The sequence below is a fragment of the Lissotriton vulgaris genome, chromosome 6, assembly GCF_964263255.1.
Source record: "Lissotriton vulgaris chromosome 6, aLisVul1.2, whole genome shotgun sequence".
In the NCBI taxonomy this organism is placed as follows: Eukaryota; Metazoa; Chordata; class Amphibia; order Caudata; family Salamandridae; genus Lissotriton; species Lissotriton vulgaris.
This window is the reverse complement of record NC_141694.1, coordinates 1,838,623,397-1,838,650,484: the sequence shown is the minus strand read 5'-3', so window position 1 is coordinate 1,838,650,484 and position 27,088 is coordinate 1,838,623,397. Positions and strand designations below refer to the sequence as shown.

The window sequence follows — 27,088 nt, the reverse complement described above, 5'->3', positions numbered from 1 at the left end:
GACACTTATACATCCACTCATTCTTCAATATGTAAGACATATTTTAACTTTACAGAAACATACAGTCACTGGATGTTGTCATCAGTGATGTCATCAGTGATGTCATTTGAGATGTCATCAGTGATGTCATCAGTGATGTCACTGACCATGTCAGTGACATCATCAGCAGTGGATTGCGGGTGCGCGATATATAGTTAGTGCAACTAACTATATATGGAATTTCAATGGTTTTGTGTGAGTAAAATAAGGTTTTGTAAATGCGAATTCCTAACTATATATGGTCTATAACCTATGGTTTTTTCAGTGAATTTTCAAGGTTTTGTAAATGCTAATTCTTAACTATATATGGTCTATAACCTATGGTTTTTTCAGTGAATTTTCAAGGTTTTGTAAATGCTAATTCCTAACTATATATGGTCTATAACCTATGGTTTTTTCAGTGAATATATATATATACACATCGACAGTAACTCCATACATACATATATAAACATATATCATCTGTATATCTATATAAATACAAACATAAATGCATGCATACATATACTTATATGCATACAGATGCATGTTATTTACATGAAAGTTGAAAAAACACTAATAAAAGCAAAGATAAAAAGCCACCTCATTACAAACAGAATGGCTTTAACTTAAACGAGGGCGAGATCTATTGCATTTTCAATGCTTGTTTACTTTGGTTCCATCAAGAAGGCATTCAGATGTGTCACACATTTGCCATAAATTCTGAATGTTAGCACTCTAGTTGCACATTAGATCACTGTAGTAAAGCTACTGCTCACCAGGGACGTCTGCTGCTGGTATTCAAAGTGCATGTTTCAGTCTGCATGTCAGAATTTTTTTTAATGAAATTGAAGAGGGTTTGAGAAGTCACTCAAAATGTGCCCTAATTTTTCTTTCTTCAGCACTAATCATAATTCATATGGCAAAATATACCCCCTCATTTTGTTCCTTTTTAAATTAAATGTTTTAAGAGTTACCACTTTATTCCAATCAAGATGGCTTCAGGTGTGCCATACCTTTGCAATAAGTAGGACTGTTAGAGCTCTAGTTGTTCTTTAGAACACTCTGGGACATTCTGTCATTGGGCTATACTTGGGCTACATCTGGGTGATATTTGGGCTACATTTGGGCTCTTTTGTCTCTGGTGGCCATTTTGGGAGACTGCATGTCAGAATTTTTTAATGAAATAGAAGAGGATTTGAAAAGTCACTCAAAATGTGCCCTAATTTTTCTTTCTGCAGCACTAATAATACCTTCTATTGCATAATATACCCCCTCATTTTGTTCCTTTTTAAATTAAATGTTTTAAGAGTTACCACTTTATTCCCATCACGTTGGCTCCAGGTGTGCTATACCTTTGTAATAAGTAGGACTGTTAGCGCTCTAGTTGTTCTTTAGAACACTCTGGGACATTCTGTCATTGGGCTATACTTGGGCTACATCTGGGTGATATTTGGGCTACATTTGGGCTCTTTTGTCTCTGGTGGCCATTTTGGGAGACTGCATGTCAGAATGTTTTAATGAAATAGAAAAGGATTTGAGAAGTCACTCAAAATGTGCCCTAATTTTTCATTCTGCAGCACTAATCATACTTTCTATGGCAAAATATACCCCCTCATGTTGTTTCTTTTTAAATTAAATGTTTTAAGAGTTACCACTTTATTCCAATCAAGATGGCTTCAGGTGTGCCATACCTTTGTAATAAGTAGGACTGTTAGCGCTCTAGTTTTCCTTTAGAACACTCTGGGAGGCTGCAGTAGAACACAAAGGAATCAACTGACAGTCTCTGTCCTTGTTGGATGTACATGTTTTACTGAGAATGTCAGACTTCATTTTCACATGACTGAGAAAGATAATGTGAATTTACAGAAAATATGCTTTCAGTTTAGCTTATAGATCCCCTTCCAAACCACTGTGGGAAAATCATGAGATATTAGTTTTCTTTCAAACAGTATTCATGATATTACAGCAGAAGGTTTTTTCACATGGTAAAATCACCTTAGAACCCACCACAATTCCTAAAACGAGTATGGTACCATCAACAAATGATTTATAATGTAACTAAAGTCCTAAAACCCTCTATTAACTACAATGCTTTTTAATGAGGTGCTATCATGTATATTGGTCCCAAGATGGCTGCCAACACTTCTTGGATGAAGTGCTGACAGCCAATCAGATCAGATGTGTGGTTAGGCTCCGCCCAGATATATATCTTTTTTGAACCTAAATTACTCAAAATCCACTGGAGCACATATATTAAGACCTAGCAAAGGCACATCGGGCTAACAGTCCCTACAATTTTGCCAAGTTTCGTGCAAATCCATTCAGCCATTCGAGCTAAAAGTGAGGCCAACCGCCCTATGGAAATTAACATGGGAAAAACGCGTTTTGGGACCCCCCTTTTTTCTCGGCACCCCCTTGATGAAACCCCCCCCAAATTGTCAGGGGCTGCTCAGAAACAAAATGTTCCATTTTCCTGAAAATTTCAGCCAATTCCGTCCACAAACGCCAAAGTTATTAGACATAGAATTTTCAAAAATCCCATAGAGAAAAAATCCTAACTATATATACCTACTGGCGACCGCCAGTAGGTAATATATATATATATATATATATATATATATATATATATATATATATATATATATATATATATATATATATATATATATATATATATATATATATATATATATATCTCGCTCGTTTCCTCTCAATGAAGCGCCCACCATCCGGAGCCACAGCACAACAGGAAGAAACGGAAGACCCAGAGTGCAGGTGAGTTTTTTTAATTATCAGCACACCTTACCATCAGCATGGTGCGATAGGAGCGCGGATAATATATATATATATATATATATATATATCTATATATATATATATCACTTTGCAAGAGGGTTAGTCTCCGGGATCCGGTTTCCGTAGTCAGGTGGCGTGCTCCACTCGGCCAACCCTGCCGCCGAGTAATGTCAATAGTTCCAAAGTTTTGCTACGATAAGCAATACACGCACTCAGAAAAGGTACAGCTCGTGGGCGTTTATTTTCAAGGTTACGCTACGCGTTTCAGCATTGGTCACACGTTTACGTGTGACCAAGGCACTTTCGTGCTGAAACGCGTAGCGTTACCTTGAAAATAAATGCCCACGAGCTGTACCTTTTCTGAGTGCGTGTATTGCTTATCGTAGCAAAACTTTGGAACTATATATATATATATACACACATACATATACATATATACATATATACACACACACACACACATATATTTATTGATATATCATTTTAAATTAAGTATATTTATTTTTCTTATTTAAGGGAGACCTCCGACAACACCCCCTATTTTTTTATGTTTCCCTCTGTTATGCACTGCTCCAACCTCCTGTCGCCACAAAAGCAATAAACAAAGCCAAATAGCACTCACATATTCAAGAGCTATTTGGATTGGTCAATGCTTTTTTAGCTATACTGCATAGCAGCACGGATTGCCATGCAACATGTCTTAAAGAGGTAAAATAATCGCTATGACGCAGTCAACGCTGGCTGTCATTTGGCACTTATTTTCCTTTACTTTAAGCCTGTGTTGCCCTGCAGTATATCTAATAAAACATTGACAAAGCCAATAGATCTCGGATAGACGAAACCTATTGGCTTTGCCAATGCTTGTTCCTGAAGCCATGCATGTGTCTTTAAGTTTGGAATGAGCAGAAAGTGGTCTCGATCAGTGAATGAGACAGCTAAAAAGGAATCCCACTTTAGCAAATTAAGGGCCGTTTTAAATGCGTAAAGACATACTGTTTGCGTTTTACAAGGTATGGGACACTCCATGCATTTGTGTTTACTGCAGGCAGCGCTTGTGATAATAAACACGCCTGTAAGCCCAGCTTAATGGCCCTATAGAGAACCTGTGTCTCCCCTACAGCCTATTGACACGTTAATGCTTAACACCTCGTCAAGTCCTTTCTAGTAAAAGGGTTTATAAAGGTGTTAAATGCAATAGCATATTTACTTAACCCTTTCCATGCTCATGACGAGCTCAGCTCGTCATGAGGCACAGTGGAGCTGTGCTGATGACGAGCTGAGCTCGTCATGAAATCATGTAAATCTGAATTCTTCAGCACCGGAGGGGAAAATGGGCAGCAGCGATGTGGTTAAAGAGCTGCATTGTCACCCTGAAGTGCCGAATCAGAATATTGATGGGACCTCAGCAGAATCTCGTTTCAACTGGATTCGTTCCCCTTTGGCAGCGCGCACGTGAACAGAAAACTTCCTTCCATGCTGCTGCATTCTTTTTAGGTCGAGCCTGGGGAGGGCATGCGCTGCTGCAAGGCATGCAGTATTAGAATATGGACTTAAAGCCCCACCTACTCTCCGCCCCTATTTTTCATTGGCTTATGTCAATGCCCTTTGTAAATGCTGGATTTTGATTCATTAATAGGCTTGTTAGTTCCTCCTTAGTACTGCCTTGTCTTCATTTGTAACCTTCCATCAGGACTGGACATTTCACCGTCTTTCCTGTATAGCTTGTATTAGCCCTTAACAAGAACTCTTTGCTTAATTAATGAAAACACGGTGCAAGGCTTCGCGATGATGCCGTTGCACAGCGCCCGCTAACTTTAATATGCACGGGCACCGCGCATGTTGTTGTTGCACAGCGCCCATTAGAGCATTGTTTTTAAAAAAAATATATGCACGGGCGCCATGCATAATCACGGCGCCCGCCTAATTTATTATGCGCTGGCGGTGCGCAAGCATTTACAATGCAATAGATCTTGCATTGGCGAGAATTTGAGCTATTGGCATTGTAAATGAAAATGCCTTTTGTTTATATGTTGGTTTTTAAAATATAGATAAAAGGCATGGTCATTTACAATGTCAACAGATTAAACTCTCGCATTGCAAATGCTTGTTAAATGAGCAGCGGGAGAAGTCCTTCTCTACATGCCGTAATCTGCTGTGCGTTCCTGCAGAGGTGCTGGGCGCTGTGAAAGTGTAAGGTGCGCATGCATGCACCTTACAGGGAACATAGGTCCCGACTACTGAGGTTCACTAAGTTGCTCTGCCATCAGTTGTCACCCATTTAGAATACTGACATTCTTTTCAAAACAGTGTAATGGTTGGTAATACTTCTACACATAAGACAATGAGAATACAATTCTCCATAAATAAGTCAAGATATTTAAGCAAGAAATGTACCACTCACTTGCACGAGTCTAAGAAATGCTTCCACCATCTCTCGAGGGCATCTTCTATATACTGGATGCTAGGCAATATGTACACCTGGTGAATATATAGTACAAACTCCCTCAGGTACTCTAAAACATGTATCAGTGAGTCTGGAATCCTAGACTGAAGCTGGGAAATAAGGATAAACACATGTTAATTGAAAAAAGCATTCTTTAGTATATTCATCTACTTAAGAAAGATGAACTAGAAACAAATAGAAATTGAAAGTCCATGGGATAAAAAGAGCAACACTAGTGATATCCTGTAAAAAGCAATTTGCAACACTCACAAGTACATTTCTTCCTTTACTCCCCAAATTTATATAAAGTCCTCACACCCCTCAAATGGTTATGCAGGAAAAGGATACTGTAAACACAAATAACAAACAAATCATGCAGAGGGAAAAACTATCCGGCATAGGATATAGGAGTTTCTAGAGTACATTCAAAGACCAATATAAAGATTTTGTTGACTAGTTAAGCATCAGTCTTCACAAATGATCAATTATTTTTATTTCTGCATTGTTCCCCTTTCCAAGAGACCCTTTTTCTCCTTTCCTGACATAATAAAGTCAGAGTGATGATAAACCAGCACGGAAGATGGATCCTGCAGATGAAAGATAAGAATTCTGTCCAAAAACTGTAATTGAAAAGAGAAAACTGATTGGCTCAAGGATTATTTTTGGTCTCTTTTACAAAACGAGAGTTATGGGTTACAAATCTGAAAGGGGCCTAGGCCTTTTTTCTACTTTGTATTGATTTAAGATTGCTTTTTTGATATACCGGGTACTCCCATCTCGATGACGGGGAATGATTCAAGCATGTAAATCTATGAAAGTTCCAATACTGGAGTAAACTGATTTCCCCTTAATATCACAGGGAGCCTGGAGGTGTTTTAGGGGTAGCTGGGTCCCAGTTCAAAGTCCCAATTGATTTTGCCAGTCATTTTACTACAGTGTTCTGACGCTCAGTCGGGACATGCCGCCCTACTATAAGAGGATTTTTAAATAAGGCCGGATCGCGTCCGTGCAGTGGGCACGCCTAAGGCAAGCCCGTCTGCGCCCAGACCCCTCCCACCATCAGGACCCCTGGACCTTTCTTTCCACATTCAGATGCCCATATCAATAGTTATATAAGGCTCTCGCCCCCCTGTGAATCCCGTGCTACCCTCATTATATCTGCCTACATCTGAATTCGCTGACAAACTCTTCAGCGCTGATGTGTAGAAACTATAAGAAAGCTATTTTAAACCTGGCCCAATGCCCTTCAAGCAACTCACATGACCAGACCCCCGCTAATTATAGAGGACCTACATTGCATCGTGCATTAAGACCCGCCTCCTGCCCAAACAAGTTCGAATTAGCAGACTTGATCGTCAATGAACACTTGGATGCATTTTTTATCACCGGAACTTGGGGAGAGGATAACCTAGACTTTGCGGTAGCCGTTCCCATGGGCTATACACTCGTTAGGTTGGACAGGCAGTTCGAGAGGTGGCAATATATTGCAGTGAGTTGATGGATAAGTTACTTACCTGTAATCCTAGTTCTCTTCCAGGGGTATCCTCATCAAAGTCATAAGCACTGAATATTCCCGCCCATGTGCGGGACCCCGGAAACAATATAAAAATATATATGTAAAAACACATATCTCGCTCCACATATATTTACGTACATATATTATTTTTCTCACACCAATGCAGCTCCAAAACTGAGGCTAAAACAATGTAAACACATGTACATGTACTGCAATTAGTAAGGTAAGAAAAAACACATTAGGTCAAATATCCCTTGAACTTTGTGTTTTAATGAGTAAAACCACTCAAATCCTGAAAATTGCTTATAAATAGACATTGTTAGCCCTCAGGCTGCATAGTAAAACAATAGCATAGAAAATGAAACCATTTTCAACAAAAACTGGCACCGTGCCTTTATGGCAGCCCTGACCCCAGGCTTCCCATCATGCCTCAGGGGTGACAGTTAGGTCAGTTTTTCTTTGTATAACCCTGAAGACAGGGCTCAACCATAAGATTGTAATAGTACCGAATCTCATTTACCTGGGGAGGCGGGTGGGTTGCTTATGACTTTGATGAGGATACCCCTGGAAGAGAACTAGGATTACAGGTAAGTAACTTATCCTTCTATTCCAGGGGATCCTCATCAATAGTCATAAGCACTGAATAGAATAGCAAGCCAATCAACCACCTGCAGGTAAATGAGAAGTACATGACCCAACCACTTCACAAAAGCCAATAACTCAGCTGTTAAACAGATTCCTCAGGGAGGCCTGGCCCACCTGGGTATCTGCTCTCGTGTCAGAATCTAGACAGTAATGTCTGGTAAATGTATGGACAGACCTCCAGGTCGCCGCTTTACAAATCTCAGACATGGGCGCATTATGCAGGTAAGCTGCCGTGGCAGCTCTACCTCTAGTGGAATGCGCTCTAGGGGTAATTGCGCCAGTTGGTAAGCAAGTTTGATACACAAACCTATCCATCTGGAAATGGAACGTTTCGATGCTGCATGACCAGTTCTGATCGATCCATAGTTAATAAATAACTGATCAGAATGCCGAATAAACTTGGACCTGTCCAGATAGAACTTTAAAACCCTTTTCAGGTCCAAAGAGTGTAAAGCCCTCTCAGCTGGAGTAGAGTGATTGGGAAAGAAAGTGGGCAGAGAGATCAACTGATTGACATGAAAATCTGACACCACTTTCGTCAGGAAAGAAGGGTGCGTTCTCAGCACTACTCTATTCAAATGAAACACTGTATATGGTTCCTTGGTACAGAGAGCCTGAATCTCGCTCACCCTACGGGCTGACGTAATCGCTACCAAAAAAGCTGCTTTCCAGGAAATATGCTGTAAAGTAGCTTTATGAATTGGCTCAAAAGGAGGGCACATCAACTTTGATAGTACTAGGTTCAGCTCCCAGGGAGGAGAAGGAGGACATACAGGAGGGTACACCTTTTTCAGGCCCTGCAGGAAATCTTTTACCGCTGGCAACTGAAAAAAGAGGTTTGTGAAGGTGATCACCTATAAGCAGTTATAGCGGCTAAATGCACCTTAATGGAATTAAACTTCAAGCCTGCTTTAGCCAGGTACAACAAGTAGGGACGAACTGCTTCTTCCTGACTCTTCACCGGATTGTGACCATTCTGCATGCACCACATATTGAACCTCTTCCACTTGCATGCGTAAGAGTGTCTTGTGGAAGGACGCCGTGCTTCTCTCAGAATGGACATGCAGTTTTGTGGCAGTCCTAGATGGCCGTAATGAATGACCTCAGGAGCCATGCTGCCAAGTTCAGTGACGGAAGGTTGGGATGGTGAATCCTCCCGTTCATCTTTGATAACAGGTCCGGCCTGCATGGAAGCCTCTTGTGAGGAGACACTGACAGGTGAAGTAGGTCCGTGTACCACCATTGCCTCCGCCAGTCGGGGGCAATCAGGATCATTGTTGTGCACGAGTGACTCAGCTTGCTCACCACCTTCGGGATCAGCGGAAGGGGTGGAAAGGCGTACACAAATTCCCCTGACCAGTCGATCAAAAGAGCATTCCCTCTCGTTCCTGGTCGGTAGAACCTTGAGGCGAAGCTTGGGCATTTGCTGTTTACGTCGTCCGCGAAGAGATCTATGGAAGGACGACCCCAAGACTGGAAAATGTCTTCCTGCACTTCGTCGTTGAGAACCCAGTCCTCTCTGTCTTCGAAGTGCCGACTTAGTGCGTCCGCCCTCACGTTCTGCTCTCTTGGGAGGTGGACTGCTTGAACAGACAACTTGCGAGCCAGAAGCCAATGCCAGATGCGCTGAGCTTCCAGAGATAGAGTCCTTGAGCGTGTTCCTCCCTGCTTGTTCAAATAGTACATCGTGGTGGTGTTGTCCGTTTGTAGTAGAACCATTTCCTCCTGAAGCGAGGGAAGGAACGCTTTGAGAGCCAGGTGGACTGCTCTCAATTCCAGCAAGTTGATGTGGTAGGTGCTTTCTTTGGACGACCACAGACCCTGCACTTGGAGAGGCCTCATGTGCGCCCCCCAGCCTTGTAAAGACGCGTCTGTGATGATCGTTTGTGCAGGAGGAGGTTGATGGAAGAACTTCCACCTGCATGTTATGCTTCTTTGTCCACCACGGGATGGAAGATCGAGCTACCTCCGACAAAGTGATCTGATCTGATTGCTGGTCCCATTTGTCCTCCAGATCCTGCTGAAGAGGACGCATCCGAAGTCTGGCGTTCGGTACTAAGAAGATGCATGAAGCCATCGACCCTAAGAGGGAGGCTATCTTTCGCACTTTGAGTCCTGTTGCGAAGAACTTGCTGGCACTTGAGCGTTATCAAAAACGGTCTGTCCTCTGAAGGAAACACTTTTCCTACCTCTGAGTCTAGCAGAGCTCCTAGGAAGTGAATCTTCTGAGTGGGTTGGGAGACAGACTTGCTGTAGTTGACATGCAGGCCTGGACGCTGACAGTTATATGCATGTCTGGAATTGATTCCTTACGTTGTCTGGAGAAGGACCTTTCAACAGCCAATCGTCTAAGTATGGGTATACGAAGAACTCCCTGCGGCGTAGAGCTGCCGCCACCACTGCGACACACATCGTGAACACCCTGGGGGCCGACTTCAACCCAAACGGCAGGACTTTGATCTGGTAGTGGGAGGTCCCCACCCGGAATCGAAGGAATCTCCTGTGATCGGGCCGTATAGGGACATGAAAGTACGCATCTTGAAGGTCCAGCGAACACATCCAATCCCCCTTCCTGAGATGTGGATATATTCGGTGAAGCGCCAACATGCGAAACTTTTCTTTTCTGACATGCAGATTGAGTGTTCTCAAGTCCAGAATAGGCCTGTATTCTGCCTTTTGGCCCTTTTTTCTGACCAGAAAATACCTCGGATAGACTCCTTTCCCCCTTTGAGCCACCGGCACCCTCTCGATGGCTGATTTTTCGAGGATTGTCGCTACTTCTTTCTTTAGCATTTGTAGCTGGTGGCTTGACGTTGACATTGGAGGAACGGGTGGAGGTAGACGATGAAAACGAAGACAGTACCCATTCTGCAGCGTAGACAACACCCATTGATCTTTTGTAATGGCCTGCCACTCTGTCCTGTGATGTGCAATGTTTCCCCCCACTGGAGTGGACAACGGCGCTGGGGGAAGTGAAGACTCATTGCTTCTGCTGAGGCTTATTGAAGCTGTTGCCTTGGCGCTGATTCTCGTTTCCTTTGGAATTGCGCTTGCCTTTATATTGCGATTTTTGTTGGCCTTGCTGGTTCTGGCCCTTCTGCCAGTGAGGGGTTTGAACCCTCTGCTTCGAAGAGCCCTTGTTGTCAGAACGGAACTTCTTCCGTGATTCCTTTTTCTTTTCAAGCCCGCGGCTTTAAGGGTGTCTAATTCAGTTTTCATCCGTTGCATCTCCTCATCAGCACTCGCCCCAAAGAGAGATGTGCCAGAAAAAGGAAGATTTAGTATTCTGGCTTGAGCCTCGGGTTTCAATGCTGTTAGGCGCAACCACGAGGATCTCCTCGCTGTGATTCCATGCGCATAACCATGCACAGCCAGCGTTGCTCCATCTGCCGCCGCCCCTACAATCTGATTGGAGACTTGACTGCCCTCCATCAGAATCTCCTCGAAGTCCTTTCTATCTTCCGGAGGAGTTTTGCAGAAAACCTCTGAAGCGAGTCCCACAGAGATCTATCATATTTGCCCAGCAGAGCTTCCGCATTGGAGACCTTGAGGAAAGAAGCGGAGGTGTTACACACTCTTCTCCCCCATGAGTCTTGTAACTTGCTTTCCTTATCCGGCGGTACCGTGGACAAGGAGGCCACCGCATTGGATTTTTTAGCCGCCACAATGATTACTGAATCTGGAGGTGGGTCAGACTTGAGGAACAGAGGATCCTCTTCAGGAGGACGATATTTCTTGAGAATCCTCGCTGGGACTGACTTCACCGTCGCCGGAGTCAGGAAGACTTCATTCACCGGATCCATGATACCCGGGACCAATGGCAATAAGGGTTTGGGTGCCATTCTGTGCTGCAGGGTTTCGAAGATGACCATCATCTTGACCTGCGGAGCTGTCATAGGCACTCCTAGTGTCTGGGCTCCCCTGCCCAAGATGTCTTGGAACGAGAAAATATCCTCAGTTGGGGATATTCTCGAGCGTGGACTGTTTGTTAGAGTCGGAGAGTAATTCCTGTGAGATCGGGACCTCGATGAACTTGAAGAGCTATGAGTCCGCCTGGACCTAGATCTTCTCCTACTTGAGCGCGTTCTAGAATGAGATCGCTCCCTGTGACTAGATCTTCTTTTACTTGAATGCCCTCTAGAACGAGACCGTTCTTTGCGGCGGGAGGTTTGATCTCGATACGCCCTCAACCGATCCGCCGTCTCCTTGTCCTTGGCCCAGTGGTGAAGAGGTCTATACCACCTTGGGGAAAGACGAACAGGAGGAGATTTTTGGGTGCGATCCTTCACTGGCGAACGTGAACGTGGAGGAGGTTGATCCGCTTGATCCTGCTGCAACCTTGCAGGGGATTTGGACCTCTCCCTATCCGAAGAGCTGATTTCCCCATCCGAGGATCTGCCACTTCGAGATGCCGAGGAGGATGACGACAGGCTCACTAGAGACCGTCTAGAGGAAGACCTCGACCAACCTCTCTCTTCTGAGACCCTCCTTCTCTTGGCGGGAGGATCCTGTATTGGTGATTGCTCCACCTCCGCAGCCGATGCTGATCCTGGGGAACCCAGTTAAGACCTTCGGACTTGAGGCTGGTCCAATGGCTCACTCTCCATCTCTTGCACCACCTGCCTCAAAGGCGACCTCTCCTGTGATCTTGTGGGAGAGATATTCACTGACTGCGAGTCGCCCTGCTCCCTGGATCTCCGCTGATCCGTCGACGGTGGCTGTTTCGACGCCGAGCAGGTAGACGCTCTCTCAACGTCGACCGTGATCTCCTAGATGCCGACCTCGAGTGTCGATGACTGTCCTTCGACATACAGCGTCTCGCCGTTGAAGGGTGCCTGCTCGATGACGACGGAGGCTGCTTAGACGTCGACCGCCAATGCTCTGGCGGCGACGGAGGGTGCCTCGATGTCGAATGCTGCTTGTCCGAATGAGACGGAGGCTGCCTCGACGTCGAACGCCATTGACAAGGCGTCGACGTGGGCTGCTTCGACGTCGATCGACGATGTGTCAGCAGAGGCTCCCTCGACGCCGAACGACCACGACTAGTTGTCGACGGAGGTTGTCTCGACGCCGAACGCCGGTGGCCAGGCGTCGACGGAGAATGCCTCGACGTCACAGCATGATGATGCCGCTTCGACGCCGGTTGGCTCGCCGTTGAGCTCTTCTGCTTCAACGGCGACCTACCCCTCGACGCTGTCTGTAGCGGAGGTCCCTTGGATTTCGACGCTGAAGACGTCTTCTTTGTCGCCGTCGCCTGCTTCTTCGACGCCGATCCCGATGGTGAACAAGTCGGGGCCTCTTTCGACGACGACCGCGCCCTCAGACTTTACTGCTTTTTGGGAGATCTCCCTCTCTCAGAAAGTCCATAAACTCGAATTCTCTCTCGGTCTTTGAGAGTTCTGGATGTTAAAACCTGGCAGTGTTCACAGGTTTTCGAAGAATGAGAGTCTGGTAGGCACAGGATACACACTGAATGAGTGTCAGTCTTGGCCATCTTCCTTCCACATGAAGGGCATTTGTCAAAGAGGGAAGACATTTTGACAGAAAAAACACCTTTTTTTAAGCCTAAAAAAGGTAGTAGTAGCACCCTAGGTCTAAAAGACGTCGACTGAAAGCAAAAATTGAAGATTAACAAGAAACAAGAAAGTCAAAAGAAAAGGAGACGTTTCACCAGGGTCCTGACTGAAGGAGCCGGAAAGAACAACTGACCTAACTGTCACCCCTGAGGCATGATGGGAAGCCTAGGGTCAGGGCTGCCTTATAGGCACGGTGCCAGTTTTTGTTGAAAATGATTTCATTTTCTATGCTATTGTTTTACAATGCAGCCTGAGGGCTAACAATGTCTATTTATAAGCAATTTTCAGGATTTATTAGTGGTTTTACTCATTAAAACACAAAGTTCAAGGGATATTTGACCTAATGTGTTTTTTGTTTCCTTACTAATTGCAGTACATGTACATGTGTTTACATTGTTTTAGCCTCAGTTTTGGAGCTGCATTGGTGTGAGAAAAATAATATATGTACGTACATATATGTGGAGCGAGATATATGTGTTTTTACATATATATTTTTATATTGTTTCCGGGGTCCCACACATGGGCGGGAATATTCAGTGCTTATGACTATTGATGAGGATCCCCTGGAAGAGAAGGCTATTTGCAACGCAATGCAATGACTGTGAGGCAGTTGTGTTTCGCTTAGGCAGTCAGTATAAACAGTTTTGTTAAAGGCACACTTTTATATCGCCTACCGGGCACTAACAGTAATTAAAAACAGTTGTTTTCAATTACTAGCCAGGTATAGCCTTCAATCTGATCATTTCCCTATTTTAGCGTATTTTAATTTTCATCTGGAAGCAAAAGATGATAAACAGAAGTCCTTTTGGAGATTTTTAAGTGTCTAGGGCTCAATCAGATCATAATGGATAGCACACATTTAGCAGGCCATACATTAGATGGTATTTTTACCAGTAGCCCTCATATTACAGTTATAAAGGTATCTCCACTTACCTGGTCAGACCACCTTGCCATCATTTTTGACATTATTAGTCCAAATAGACCACATCAACAATCCCAATCAGTTGAACCTACTGTATGCAGAGCATGGAATAAATTGAACTCTGATACTTTACCCTAAATATTGGCTCATATTCAATCCATACTCCCTTGTGATGCAGAGTTAGCATCTAATTACTATTCAGACTGGCATAATGACAGTTTCCGCAATCTAGTTCCTCCTAAATCCACATTCCCCAACAGGAAGGAACCTTCAGCAAAATGGTTTACTAAAGGCCTTAGGCTGGAAAAGCAAGCCTGGCGAAGGAAAGAAAGGAGCTGGAGGAGGCTCTACGACAGCCAAGAAAAAAAACTAATAATTTAGCACTAACCAAGTACAAAAAAGAAGTCTCAAAGAGAAAAGTAATGACTATACACAGTTGATTTAAAAGGCCTTCAACTCCACTAAGGAACATTATCAGCTAGTCACCAAATTGATAACTCAATTCCTAAGAACAATGAGACAATTCACAGTCAACAATTTTGCGATACCTTAGTTTTCACCTTTAAAGAGGTCAATCAAATTTTTGATACATTTGATATTTGATAATTCCAGCTGCACAGCACCAAAGGAGCAGACATCCCAGTTAAAGAAAGAGTAAAACAAACCCCATCACTGAATGTACTCCCACTTATCCTTGTCTAGTAGCGGCTCTTCTTATGGGAGCTAAATCTGGGTACCCATATGACCCCCCCACCCCAGATACTCAAACCAGCACCAGATATTAACACAAACAATCTGTCTGATACCTTAAACACAATGTTTTCCACAGGCGTGTTTCCTTCGGGATTGAACAGGCTTCTATCCTCCCTCTTATAAAAAAACCTATTCTCAGCTCAACTGACCCAATTTGCTACCGCCCTATATCATGCCTTCTCCATCCCTCTACAGCTGTTGAAAAAATTATTACCTTAGCACGGTCTAAATTTATCTTAGCTAATCACATCCTGGACCTGACTCAGTTCGGGTTCATTAAAGGACACAGTACCGAAACTGCACTGGTCAAAGTGATGGAAGACTTAACCCCTTCAACACTCATGACGAGCTCAGCTCGTCATGATGTACACCTCTCATACACTCATGACGAGCTGAGCTCGTCATGAACAATGGGATTCTTGATATTTCAGCACACAGCGAAAATTGCTGTAGCAGCCATGGAGTTAAGGACCTCACTAGACCGATGGGGGCGTGGGAGGAGGGGAGGGGGGAGACCTGCTACCTTCATGCTCCTTGACCCATCGGCCTCCTTTGATACGGTTGAAGACCCGGATCCACAGTTTAGCGGAGATAGGGATCAAGAATAAGGCCCTTTTCTTGCTTGCCTCTTTCCTTTCTGATAGGACATGTAGGAGAGTAGGGTCTGCAATCGTATGATCACCCCAGATTTTTGCTTTTTTTGCTTCACTGGTTTACGACTTTCCCTGGCTGTGGGCCTGCTAATCAGACCCACAGCCTAGCTGTTCTCTCTCTAAATTGACACGTGTACCTTAGGTGCATTTACCAATTGGTACTGGGCCACCTTATCAGTCCCTGTACCCAGGGCATAGGTGTACCCAGGGCCTACCAGGGGCTGCAGCATGTATTATGCCACCCCTGGCTGGCCATCTAAATCTGACACAACTGGCTGCACGACAGCTGGGGCAAGGTGGTGTAATCACCCTTTGCTTTAGATATAGTATACCTATATCTAACCCTAAAATGGACACATGTATTCCTATCAGTCACTCCTATGGCAGGCCTTAACAATCCTGAAGGGGGAGTGCTTGAAATCAGGTGAGATGGTGCTCTGGCATGAACTGAGCCCGTCTGCAGCTTGCAGAACCAAGTCCTAATAGCTGTTCTATGATAACGCGTACCATATACTCTTAAGTGCATTATAATCCTCGCAGTTATTTGCTATCTTTGGTATCGCTTTATCAAAACATGTCGAGTAAGGTGTCATACGAATTGGAATACTAACCCCTCGCCAATTCTGGCGACGGGGTTAGCATTCCACCCTTCTAGAGGGACACGACATGTATGTAACTGTGAACCCCGGTTAAAGTTAACTCGAGCCTCAGCATATCAAAATGGATGCTGCCACCACAGACACAAGTCTGACCTCCTGCTGCTGGGAGTCCTTCCAGCGAGGAGAGCTTGGACAAAGGGTTTCCTGTCAGGGGTGGTGCTAGCACCATCCCAGACAGGGTTTTGTGTATCCCAGGTAGGCAGGTCTGAGAAGGAAGGGGACTGCAAGTGGCACCCCGGTGCTCACTATGCATCTGCCGGTTTGAACCAGTTCCAGGGGCACACCAGTCCCTGAGCTGGGGAAAGTCCGGACAAGGGAGAGGGGTGTAACCACCCCCCTCCTGGTCCAACCCATGGGCAGGACCTAGTCGCGTGCCAGCCCCTTTCCTTAGTATAAAGATAGGAGCGGCCCCCTTCCCAAATTAGATCATCTTTGAATCCTGAAACTACTTTCTACGAAAGGAACTCTCGACTTCTTCTCAAGATTTCTCCCTTGTGACTAAGGAGTAGTCACCCTGCATCAGCAGGCACCAACTAAGTATCTTGCGGTTTGCTACACGTCCTTCCTCCGGAACCAGACCGACCAGCACGACGAGACCCGGACTCCCTGCCATCTCTGACCTCTACCTGCCTCTACAGCACAGCTGAGAACCGTGGGTGCGACGAGACCAGAGGAACCGGCTATCATCAGAACCAGCACGACACTGATCCAGCACGACCGCCGAGGGACCCTCGAGTGGGTGCACTGGGGTAAGAGAAGCCCCAACCCCAAGCAGCACGAGCACCGAAGTCCAGCCCCCCAGCATCCACCAGATCTGCATGGGGCCCTTTTGCTCCTGTGTCGCTTGCCACGTTGTCCGGTAACTTGCCCGTTGGCTAGTGACCCTCCAGACGACGTCCTACGTTTGTTTCACCGCTGGTCTAGCTCCTCTAGACTAGCCCTTGTCTCCTCTTGAAGGGGAACTTCCTCGGACCCTCCTGGTCCACTCCAGACGCCATTTTTTGTCGCCACGTGGGCTTGCCTTAGCCAAGGCTTGTTGCCTCCTTCAGCATCGCCGACGTCCGACGTGGGACAGCTCGCAGACCTCCAGCCTGGTAGACATCAGCGCCCTGGTCCGTGCAGCAGCAGAATCCAGTGTCACCTCTTCACCTGGCTGAAAGGACCTCGTCCGGTGCCATACTGGTGCCCACCTAATCACTCGCTAGTGATTCAGAACTCGGTCCCCTCTGCTTACAGGTATCCTTCTTCACTGATCCATCCTTGGATCAGCCCGGAACATCTTCACTGGTCGCCTGCCAGCAACTTTCACTTCAGGCTCCTGGTTCATCAACGAGAATTCCCGACGTCACTTGAACCCGATGCAGCCGCAGTCCCTGGGCTAGGTAAATCGAGTACCACGGTGCTCCAGCGTAGGACCACTCTCTAAGTGTCTAGATCCACTTTCGTTTTTGACCTACCTAGTCGGGTTCGCCCGAGAACACTAACTGTGCATTTACTAGCCTCCATAGACTTTGTCCAGCATTGCGCGTAAGAGTTTCCACTCTGCACACGAAGTTCCTGGGCCTCCTGCTTCTAATCCAAGGGTTCAGTATTGTAGGCCTAGCGGTTCTAAAGCCTCTAAGAATAGTTACTTACCTGCTAGTAATTCGCATTCCACTTTTGTAGTATATGGTTTTTCGTGCCCCTCGGGCATTTGTGTAAATTGTGCAACTTTCAGTATTTCTTTAAGAGTTTTGTATTGTGCTTAGCACCCTGTCCTCATAAAGAGTCCAGGGTTGTTGTGTTATAAATAAATATCCTTTTATTTTCATAACAACTTGTGTGGTGTCCTTTCACTTGGTGTTCAAGGGGTATATGTGATGGTATAACAGCTGGCTTAACACGCCCTCTAGAGTTTAGCCTAAAGACTGCTCTTGTCCATGCTACTAGGATAGCTGGTCTATAAGGTTGACTTACAACCAATCATCAATAAGGGTCGTTTGGTATGATACAAAGTGATCACTAGAATAGTGAGCACTATATTTCAGGCCAACTTCTCACAGGACACACACTCTGGCATTAGGTAAATTCAATTCAACACCCTACACTCTGCCATGCGGGGTCCCACAGGGACCATCGCTGAGCCCAATTCTTTAATGTCTGTGTGTCTAAACTGGTCCGAGCCATTAAAAGTTTTAATTTGGATCTCACCTCCTATGCCTAAGACACAAAATTGGCAGTCATAGTCTACAAAAGCGACCTGTCTGGACCGCTCCAATTTCAAGAATGTATCAAAGAAGTTAGCCTCTGGATGAGCAAACACTGCCTCAAGCTCAACTCGAGGAAAACGGGTGAAAATTTTTGGAAACCTCTTTCTTCCCTGGTCCCCAACTTGGTGACCAGAACTGCTTGTCTCCCCCCCCCCCCCCCACCACCATGCCAATTCCTGCCTTTAAAGACAAAAACCTGGGGATTATTATTGATGACCAACTCAACCTCTGAGCCGAAGTTTCATCAGTGGTGTCCTCATACTGTCATACACATAGAATGATTCTGCCCTATATTCTGAACAAATCCAGGAAAAAGCTAATCACTGCCTTAGTCCTCTCAAAATTAGACTAATGTAATGGCCTCTATATGAATCTGCAAGAAAAGCATGCCAGCAGACTTCAGCTTGTGCAGAACGCTGCAGACAGAATGAAGGAGTTCTTGTTGTAGGGGGTCGACAGCGTTTTGATCTCAATAGTTCGAGATCATCTTCAGGACGTGAAATATGTGAGCAAGATTAATCTATAAGAAAATATTCCTTAATTAACACCTTGGCTGCTAGGTGTTTTCCCCTCCTGTGCTGCATTGGGCTCCTTTTCATTGTTTCATGACGAGCTCAGCTCGTCATCAGCACAGCTCAACCGTGCATCATGACGAGCTGAGCTCGTCATCAGCATCGAAAGGGTTAATGCACGGTCCCTAGAGGAACATCTCAGAAAATGCTCATTCTAAACAAGTGAATTAGTGCTCTGGGAGCACCCCCTACAACAAGAACTTTTTGTACTTTGTATAAATTGTTTGAGGAGTTCACATGTATGTTGTCAATGCAATGTATTTTAAAAAATGTCCCCATCACTTATCACGTCACGCTTGTTTTCACTTTATGTGAATACTTGAACTATATATGAATTTTTGTTTGAAAAAAATAATATATATATATATATATATATGTAATTTTTTTGAATCTATTGTCCCTGTATATATAGTTAATTGCTCCCTCCAACATTAATTTTTTTAAAATCTATTCTTGTCCCTATGTATATACTTCATTGCTCCCTCCAGCATTATTTGGTGTGGCGCCACGGCCAGGGCGTCTCACGCTGGAATCTGGGGATCACGGTTCGATCCCCGGCTCCTGCGGCAGATTAGCTCAGCACCATGTGACTCTGGGCAATAGCTTGCTTAATCTTCCCGACGGCCCCCAGCGCCTAGAGACCCTTACGGGTGATTGTTGGCGCTTTACAAATGTGGATTATTATAGACCCCTGAAAATAATATCTAGTATTCTCATGCCTGGCGCAAATTCTGGCGCCATCTTTTAAGACCTTTTTTTGGCCACATAAGAACCCTTGTCTTCCTAAAACATGAGTCCAAAGTGGGGCATTATTAGAATAACACATTGTTGTGATTGGTGTTTCTTTGAGTCTAAAGACTTTTATAGCAGTTACTGTTATATCCCAATCACTTGTATCTTTACACGCAGTAGTCAGATGCTAAAATGTTGTTCAAATACAGGCAGAACACTGCATCATTTGAAGTTGCCTTTCACTTTTGGACGCTGTGTGTGTTTACTCTGCATCACTGCAATAAAATGCTTCTCATTACATAAAGCAACCGCATTTCAGTTGTGTGTCATTATGTAGTGTACAGATGGTACACTTTAGGGTATCCTTTTTAAAAAAAAAAAATCGCAGTAGTTGCATCCCTTGTTCCTCAGCTTGCTTAGCTGGAAGAATCTTGTTGCAGCCTTGTCTAGGAGTTGGTTATAGATGAGCTTTTTTCTTTCAATTAAACAATGAAGTGTTATTCATACGACCTAGATTCAGGATACTGCCTCCCTTCCAACATTTCTGGCACCCCCCTTTAAAAAAAAAAAAAAAAAAAAAAAAAAAAAAGGAACATTCCGGAAAAACAGCTGTTCTCTAAAGAGTGAATTGCGACATTCATTTGCTGAATGCAGCCATGGGCCTTCTGTTTAAATGTAAATAATAGCAGTATATAGTACCTAATAATTGCTATTGGATCATTGTGTGCTGTCTCACTCTAATGCCTGTTTAAAACAAGCATTTACAATGCAATAGGTCTTGCATTACTGAAAGTTTGAGCTATTGGCGTTGTATTATTAGCAACACCAATAGTTCAAACATTTAGTAATGTGAGACCTATTGCATTGCAAATGCTGGTTTTCAGTGCCATGTATGCGGATGTCGAATGTCTTGATGCTGAAGAACAAGTTACTTACCTTCGGTAACAATATGTCTGTAAGAAACATAGGTTAGTTATAGGTTCCTAACCTTAGAAATACCCCCAGGTGTTTGACTGGATCCTGAGAATTTTACGTCAGCAGTACCCCTGCATGTCGAAAAGGTGGAGTCGGACGGCTCCGCGTTCGTCGTCGCCGGAATGACGTTGCAGCAGCTTCTTAGACATCACTCTCGCGCGCGGACATCAGTACTGTACACTACTTTCCACGCCAGAAGCACAGAGCCATGCAAGACACTGATCACTGGTGCACAAAACAAGGGTCCTGAAAGGAAGTCCTTAACCCTAAGTCAGTTCGCAGAACGGCGAGGATGGGTGGGGCAGTAAGGACTCTACAACTACCCTATGTTGCTTACAGATATAGCATTACCGAAGGTAAGTAACTTGTTCATCTGAAAGAAACAGCCAGGCAGTAGTATTTAGTGAACGTGTGCAGAGATGCCCACATAGCTGCCTGACAGATGTCATTGAGGGGGACTCCTCGTGCCAAAGCAGTAGTAGCTGCCGTCGCCCTGGTGGAATGGCCGCACAGCCCCACTGGAGGCTCCTCCTATGCCAAGGAATAGCAAGACAATGCAAAAAACGACCCACCTAGAGATGGTCTGTTTGTGCACAGCACAACCTTTCTTGGCGCCCACGTAACCCACAAAGAGCTGGTCATCCACCCGGAATGGTTTGGTGCGATCCAAATAAAAGGAAATCGTCCGTTTTGGATCCAGACGGTGGAGCCTCTTTTCTTCTTTTGAAAGATGCAGAGGTGGAAAGAAGGTGGGCAAAGTGATGGTTTGGCCAATCTGGAAAGAAGTAACCACCTTGGGAAGAAAGGAAGGTGGTCTTAGTACAACCGTGTCTGGATGAACAGCCAGGAAAGGAGGTTTTGAAGAAATAACCTCAAGCTCACTCACCCTGTGAGCAGAGGTGATAGCAACTAGAAAAGCAGTCTTTAAGTTAAGAAGTCTAAGAGGACAGTTATGAAGTGGATCAAAGGGAGCGCACATAAGGTAAGTCAGAACCAAGTTCAAGCCCCACTGAGGCATTACGAAGGGAATAGGAGGAAAAAGATGAGTAATGCCCTTGAGGAAGCGATTTACAACAGGGGACTTGAAAAGAGAAGGCTGATCAGTAAGCCTAAGAAAGGCTGAAATGGCCAAGAGGTAGCCCTTAAGAGTGCCCAGAGCAGAGCCCTGCTGGGCCAAAGAAAGGAGGAACAAGAGAACCTCAGAAAGAGGGCCGAAAGGAGATTCACAGCCTTCGCTGTACACCATGCCACAAATTTGTTCCATCTGCAGGAGTATACAGTCTTAGTGGAGGGACACCTGGCTGCCAAGATAACATCACAGACTTCGGGAGGAAGGTCGAAGGCTGTCAACTTTCGCCACTCAATCTCCACGAAAGGAGGTGGAGACTGGACAGGTTTGGGCGTAGGACCTTCCCCTGCTGCTGCGACAGAAGATCTTCCCGAAGACGCACAGAAATCGGAGGATCGATGGCCATGTGTAACAGCTCGGGATACTAGACTCTTCATGCCCAATACGGAGCTACAAGAATGACTTGGGCCTGGTCGCACTTGATCTTCTTCAGCACTCTGAGCAGAAGTGGTATAGGCGGAAAGGCGAATAGAAGACCGCAACTCCACTCGAGACGAAAAGCGCCGCCTAGCAAGTGCCGCCTTGGAAATTCCAAGGCGCAGAACTACTGATATTGCGCATTCTCTTCGGTGGCAAATAGATCTAACCAAGGCTCTCCCCACTGCTGAAAGAGACCCCACCTCTGAGTGAAGACACCATTTGTGATCCATCATGCACCTGCAGCTGAGTTTGTCGCCCCAGCGTTCAGAGAACCTGCCCTGATGTTCCAGCCATGTCCAGAGGCGAAGAGCCTCCTGACAAACGGTCCACAACGCCACCCTGCCCTGCAAGCCCGTCTGTGCCTGTCTGGCGCCCAGGGCCAGGACCCCTGGGCCCGACGCGGCCAGCCCACACGACGGACCTACGACGCCGCCACCCTCAACGCTGACCGGAACCCCGCCTGCTACTGAGCCACCCCGAAACGCACCCACGGACCCTTCGCCTGCCAAGCCTGCAATTACACCTGCCTCCGGACCTGCACCGCACCCGAAAGACCAGGCACCAGCAACAACAACCTGAAATGCAACCTGCTCAACACCCGCTCTGTCCACAGACACGCCGTCGAACTCTGGAACCTGCTCGACACAACATCACCAGGTGTTGCCTTCCTCACGGAAACCTGGATGAACGCCTCCTCAGCGCCCAACATCGCCATAGCCATCCCGGACGGATACAAGATCACCCGGAGGGACCGCGTCAACCAGACCGGAGGGGGCATCGCCATCATCCACAGAAGCACCATCCGCATCACAACCAACTCCGACGAAACCCTCACCGCCGCCGAACACCTTCACTTCCAGATACACACCGACCCCAAGACCACCCTCAGAGGCACTCATCTACAGACCACCGGGACCACGCACACAATTTAGCGAAGCCATCGCGGACTTCATCAGCCCGCACGCCCTCACCTCCTCAGACTTCATCCTCCTAGGGGACCTCAACTTCCACCTGGAGAACAACAATGACAGCAACACCACCACCCTGCTGGACAACCTCGGACTCAAGCAACTGGTGAACACCCCCACCCATTACGCCGGCCACACGCTTGACCCAGTCTTCACCTCCAGCAAGCACATCTCCTTCAGCCACTCCACTGGACTTCATTGGACTGATCACAGCTGCGTCCACTTCAACTTCAGGAGAACAACGACCCACCACCACCCCCAACAGGTTCCCCGCAGGAGCTGGAGCAAGATCACCGCGGACCAACTCACCACCTCCCTCAGCCAGAAGTCTACGGCCAACACAACGGACCCCAACGAAGCAGCCCGCAACTTCACACAGTGGCTCACCAACTGCACCAATGACCTCGCACCTCTGAAGAACCCACCCAGCAGACCCGGCAGCAAGAAAGCCTCGTGGTTCACCAACGAACTCAAAACCTCCAAGAAAACCGCTGCACCCTCGAGAAAGCCTGGCGACACGACCAGACTACAGAAAACATGACAGCCCTCAAGAACGCCACCCGCATACACCACAAGTTGATCAGCACCACCAAAAGGACAACATACAAAGAACGACTGGACAACAACACCCACAACAGCAAGGAACTCTTAAGCATCGTCAAAGAGCTCTCCAACCCCAGCGCCGGAAACAACAACATCACACCCTTGCAAGACCTCTGCGACTCACTCGCCTCGTTCTTCCACCGCAAGATCGCCGACATTCACAACAGCTTCGGCGCACAGACCACGCACCCAACCACCGAACCAACGCCCCCCACCACCACCCTCTGCAACTGGACCCCGGTCAGCACCGAAGACACCGCCCGCACGATGATCACCATCCACTCCGGCTCACCTATCGACCCCTGCCCCCACCACGTCTTCAACAAGGCCAGCTCCATCATCGCACCCCAACTCCGGGACATCATCAACATCTCCTTCACCACTGCCACCTTCCCGGAGAGCTGGAAGCATGCCAAGCTCAGCGCCCTCCTGAAGAAACCTACAGCGGACCCCACAGACTTCAAGAATTTCCGCCCCATCTCGCTCCTCCCTTTTCCTGCCACAGTCGTAAAGAAGACCGTCAACAAACAGCTCGCCACCTTCCTCGAAACTAACGGATCCATCGACCCCTCACAGCCTGGCTTCCGGGCTAACCACAGCACCGAGACCACCCTCATCGCAGCCAATGACGACAACAGATCCCTGCTCGACAACGGGGAAACAGCTACTCTCATCCTCCTGGACCTCTCTGCAGCGTTCGACACAGTATGCCACCGCACACTGATACAGCTCCTCAGCAACACCTGAATCCAAGAGAAGGCACTGGAGTGGATCATCTCGTTCCTCGACGGAAGAACCCAGAGAGTCCGCCTCGCCCAGTTCCTATCCGCGGCCACCGAAGTCATCTGCGGCGTACCACAAGGATCCTCGCTCAGCCCCACCCTCTTCAACGTCTACATGAGCCCCCTCGCAGCCATCGCACGCCAACACAACCTGAACATCATCTCCTACGCCAACGACACCCAGCTGATTCTCTCCCTGAACAACGACCCCACCACCGCCAGAGCCAGCCTACACGAAGGAATGAGAGACGTCGCAGAGTGGATGAAGAACAGCCGCCTGAAACTGAACTCATCCTGGGATCATCCCCCTAAGCCTGGGACGACTCCTGGTGGCCCCCTGCTCTGGGCACCACCCCCAAGCGGACGGACCACGCATGAAACCTGGGCTTCATCCTGTACTCCTCCCTCTCGATGACCAAACAAGTCAACGCCGACGCGTCATCCTGTTTCAACACCCTATGCATGCTCCGAAAGATCTTCCGATGGATCCCCACCAATGTGATAAGTTGGCCTGATATATAATGTTCACTATTCTAGTGAGCACTTTGTTTCAGTCCAAACAACCCTTATTGATGATTGGTTGTAAGTCAACCTTATAGACCAGCTATCCTAGTAGCATGGATACGAGCAGTCTTCGGGCTAAACTCTAGAGGGTGTGTTAAGCCAGCTGTTATACCATCACATATACCCCTTGAACACCAAGTGAAAGGACACCACACAAGTGTTATGAAAATAAACAGTGTATTTATTTAGATCACAACAGCCCTGTACTCTTTATAAGGACAGGGTACTAAGCACACAACAAAACTCTTACGAAAATACTTTAAGTTGCACAAGTTACACAAATGCCTGAGGGGCACGAAAAACCATATACTCTAAAAGTGGAATGCGAAATTACTAGTAATTAAGTACTAATCTCATAGGATTTGGAATAGCTAGGACTGGACTACTGAACCTTCAGATTACTAGCAGGGGGACTCGGGTGCAGAGTGTGCACTCTCACGCGGGATGCGGGACAAAGTCTATGGATACTAGTAAATGCAGTTAGTGATATCGGACGAATCCGACTAGGTAGAGCTGAAACGAAAAAGGATCTGGACCCTTGGATAGCAAGACTATGCTGGAGCACCGGAATGCAGAGTTTACCTAGCCCAGGGGCTGCGGATGCATAGGTCTGGAAAGACGTCAGGAATCCTCGTTGCAGTCTATGGAGCCTGAAAGAAGAAGTTGCTGGCAGGCGACCAGTGAAGAGATTCGGATGGATCCAAGCCTGGATCGAAGATGGAAGACACCTGTAAGCAGAGGGGACCAAGTTCTGAATCACTAGCCAGTGATTAGATGGGCACCAGGATGGCACCGGATGAAGTCACCTCGACCAGGTGAGTGGGCGACGCTGGGCTCTGCAGTCTCACGGACCAGGAGGCGTTGTCGGCGACCAGGATGGAGGTGCGAGCTGTCCCACTAAGGTCTCTGCTGTCGACGTCGCTGGACCCAGGATTGGGGCAACAAGTCTTGGCAAATGCAAGCCCACGCGGTGGATTCAAAATGGCGTCTGGAGTGGACCAGGAGGGTCCGGGGTGCCCCACTTTTGGAGGGGAGCAAGAGCCAGTCTGGAGCAACCAGACCAGCGGTGTTGATGTAGTCGTTCGTCGTCGGGAAGGCCACAAGCCAGCGGGCTAGTAACCAGACAACGCGGTGAGCAGCAAAAAGCAGAAGGGCCCCACGCAGATCTGGTGGATGCTGGAGGGCTGAACTTCGGTGCTGGAGCTGCTCAGGGTTGGGGCTTCTCGGACCCCAAAGCACTCACTCGAGGATCCCTCGGCGGTCGTGCTGGGCAAGCGTCGTGCAGTCTTGAAGATGGCCGGTCCCTAAAGGTCTTGTCACACCCACGGATCTCAGCTGAGCTGACGATGTGGGTAGAGGTCAGAGGTGCCAGGGAAGCCGGGTCTCGTCGTGCTGGTCAGTCGGATTCCGGAGGAAAGACGTGCAGCAAACCGCAGTGTTCTTGGATGGTGCCTGCGGGTGCAGGGTGACTACTCCTTAGCCACAAGGGAGAAATCTTGAGAAGAAGTCGAGATTTCCTTTCGTAGAAAGTAGTTTCAGGATTCAAAGATGATCTAATTTGGAAGGGGGCCCGCTCCTAACTTTATACTAGGAAAAGGGGCTGGGACGCGACTAGGTCCTGCCCATGGGTGGGACCAGGAAGGGGGGTGGTTACACCCCTCTCCCATGCCGGACTTTCCCCAGCTCAGGGGCTGGTGTGCCCCTGGAACTGGTTCTAGCCGGCAGATGCATAGTGAGCACCGGGGTGCCACTTGCAGTCACCTTCCTCTAAAGCCCTGCCTACCCAGGATACACAAAACCCTGTCTGGGATGGTGCTAGCACCGCCCCTGACAGGAAACCCTTTGTCCAAGCCTCCCTCGCTGGAAGGACTCCCAGCAGCAGGAGGTCAGACTTGTGTCTGTGGTGGCAGCATCCATTTTGTGATGCTGAGGCTTGAGTGAACTTTAACCGGGGTTCACAGTTACATACATGTCGTGTCCCTCTAGAAGGGTGGAATGCTAGCCCCGTCGCCAGAATTGGCGAGGGGTTAGTATTCCAATTCGTATGACACCTTACTCGACAGGTTTTGATAAAGCGATACCAGAGTTGGCATATAACCGCGAGGATTAT

At 46.9% G+C, this 27,088-nt stretch overlaps 1 protein-coding gene across 1 annotated transcript in view; it reads right to left on the bottom strand.

Annotated features, from left to right (window-relative positions):
- TMEM214 (transmembrane protein 214) overlaps positions 1-27,088 on the bottom strand; it is a 357,109-nt gene that overhangs the window by 18,774 nt on the left and 311,247 nt on the right. Inside the window, exon 16 of the mRNA XM_086928122.1 lies at positions 5,219-5,370. Within this exon, the coding sequence (XP_086784248.1) occupies positions 5,219-5,370 (152 nt within the window). The remainder of the gene's footprint in view (positions 1-5,218; positions 5,371-27,088) is intronic.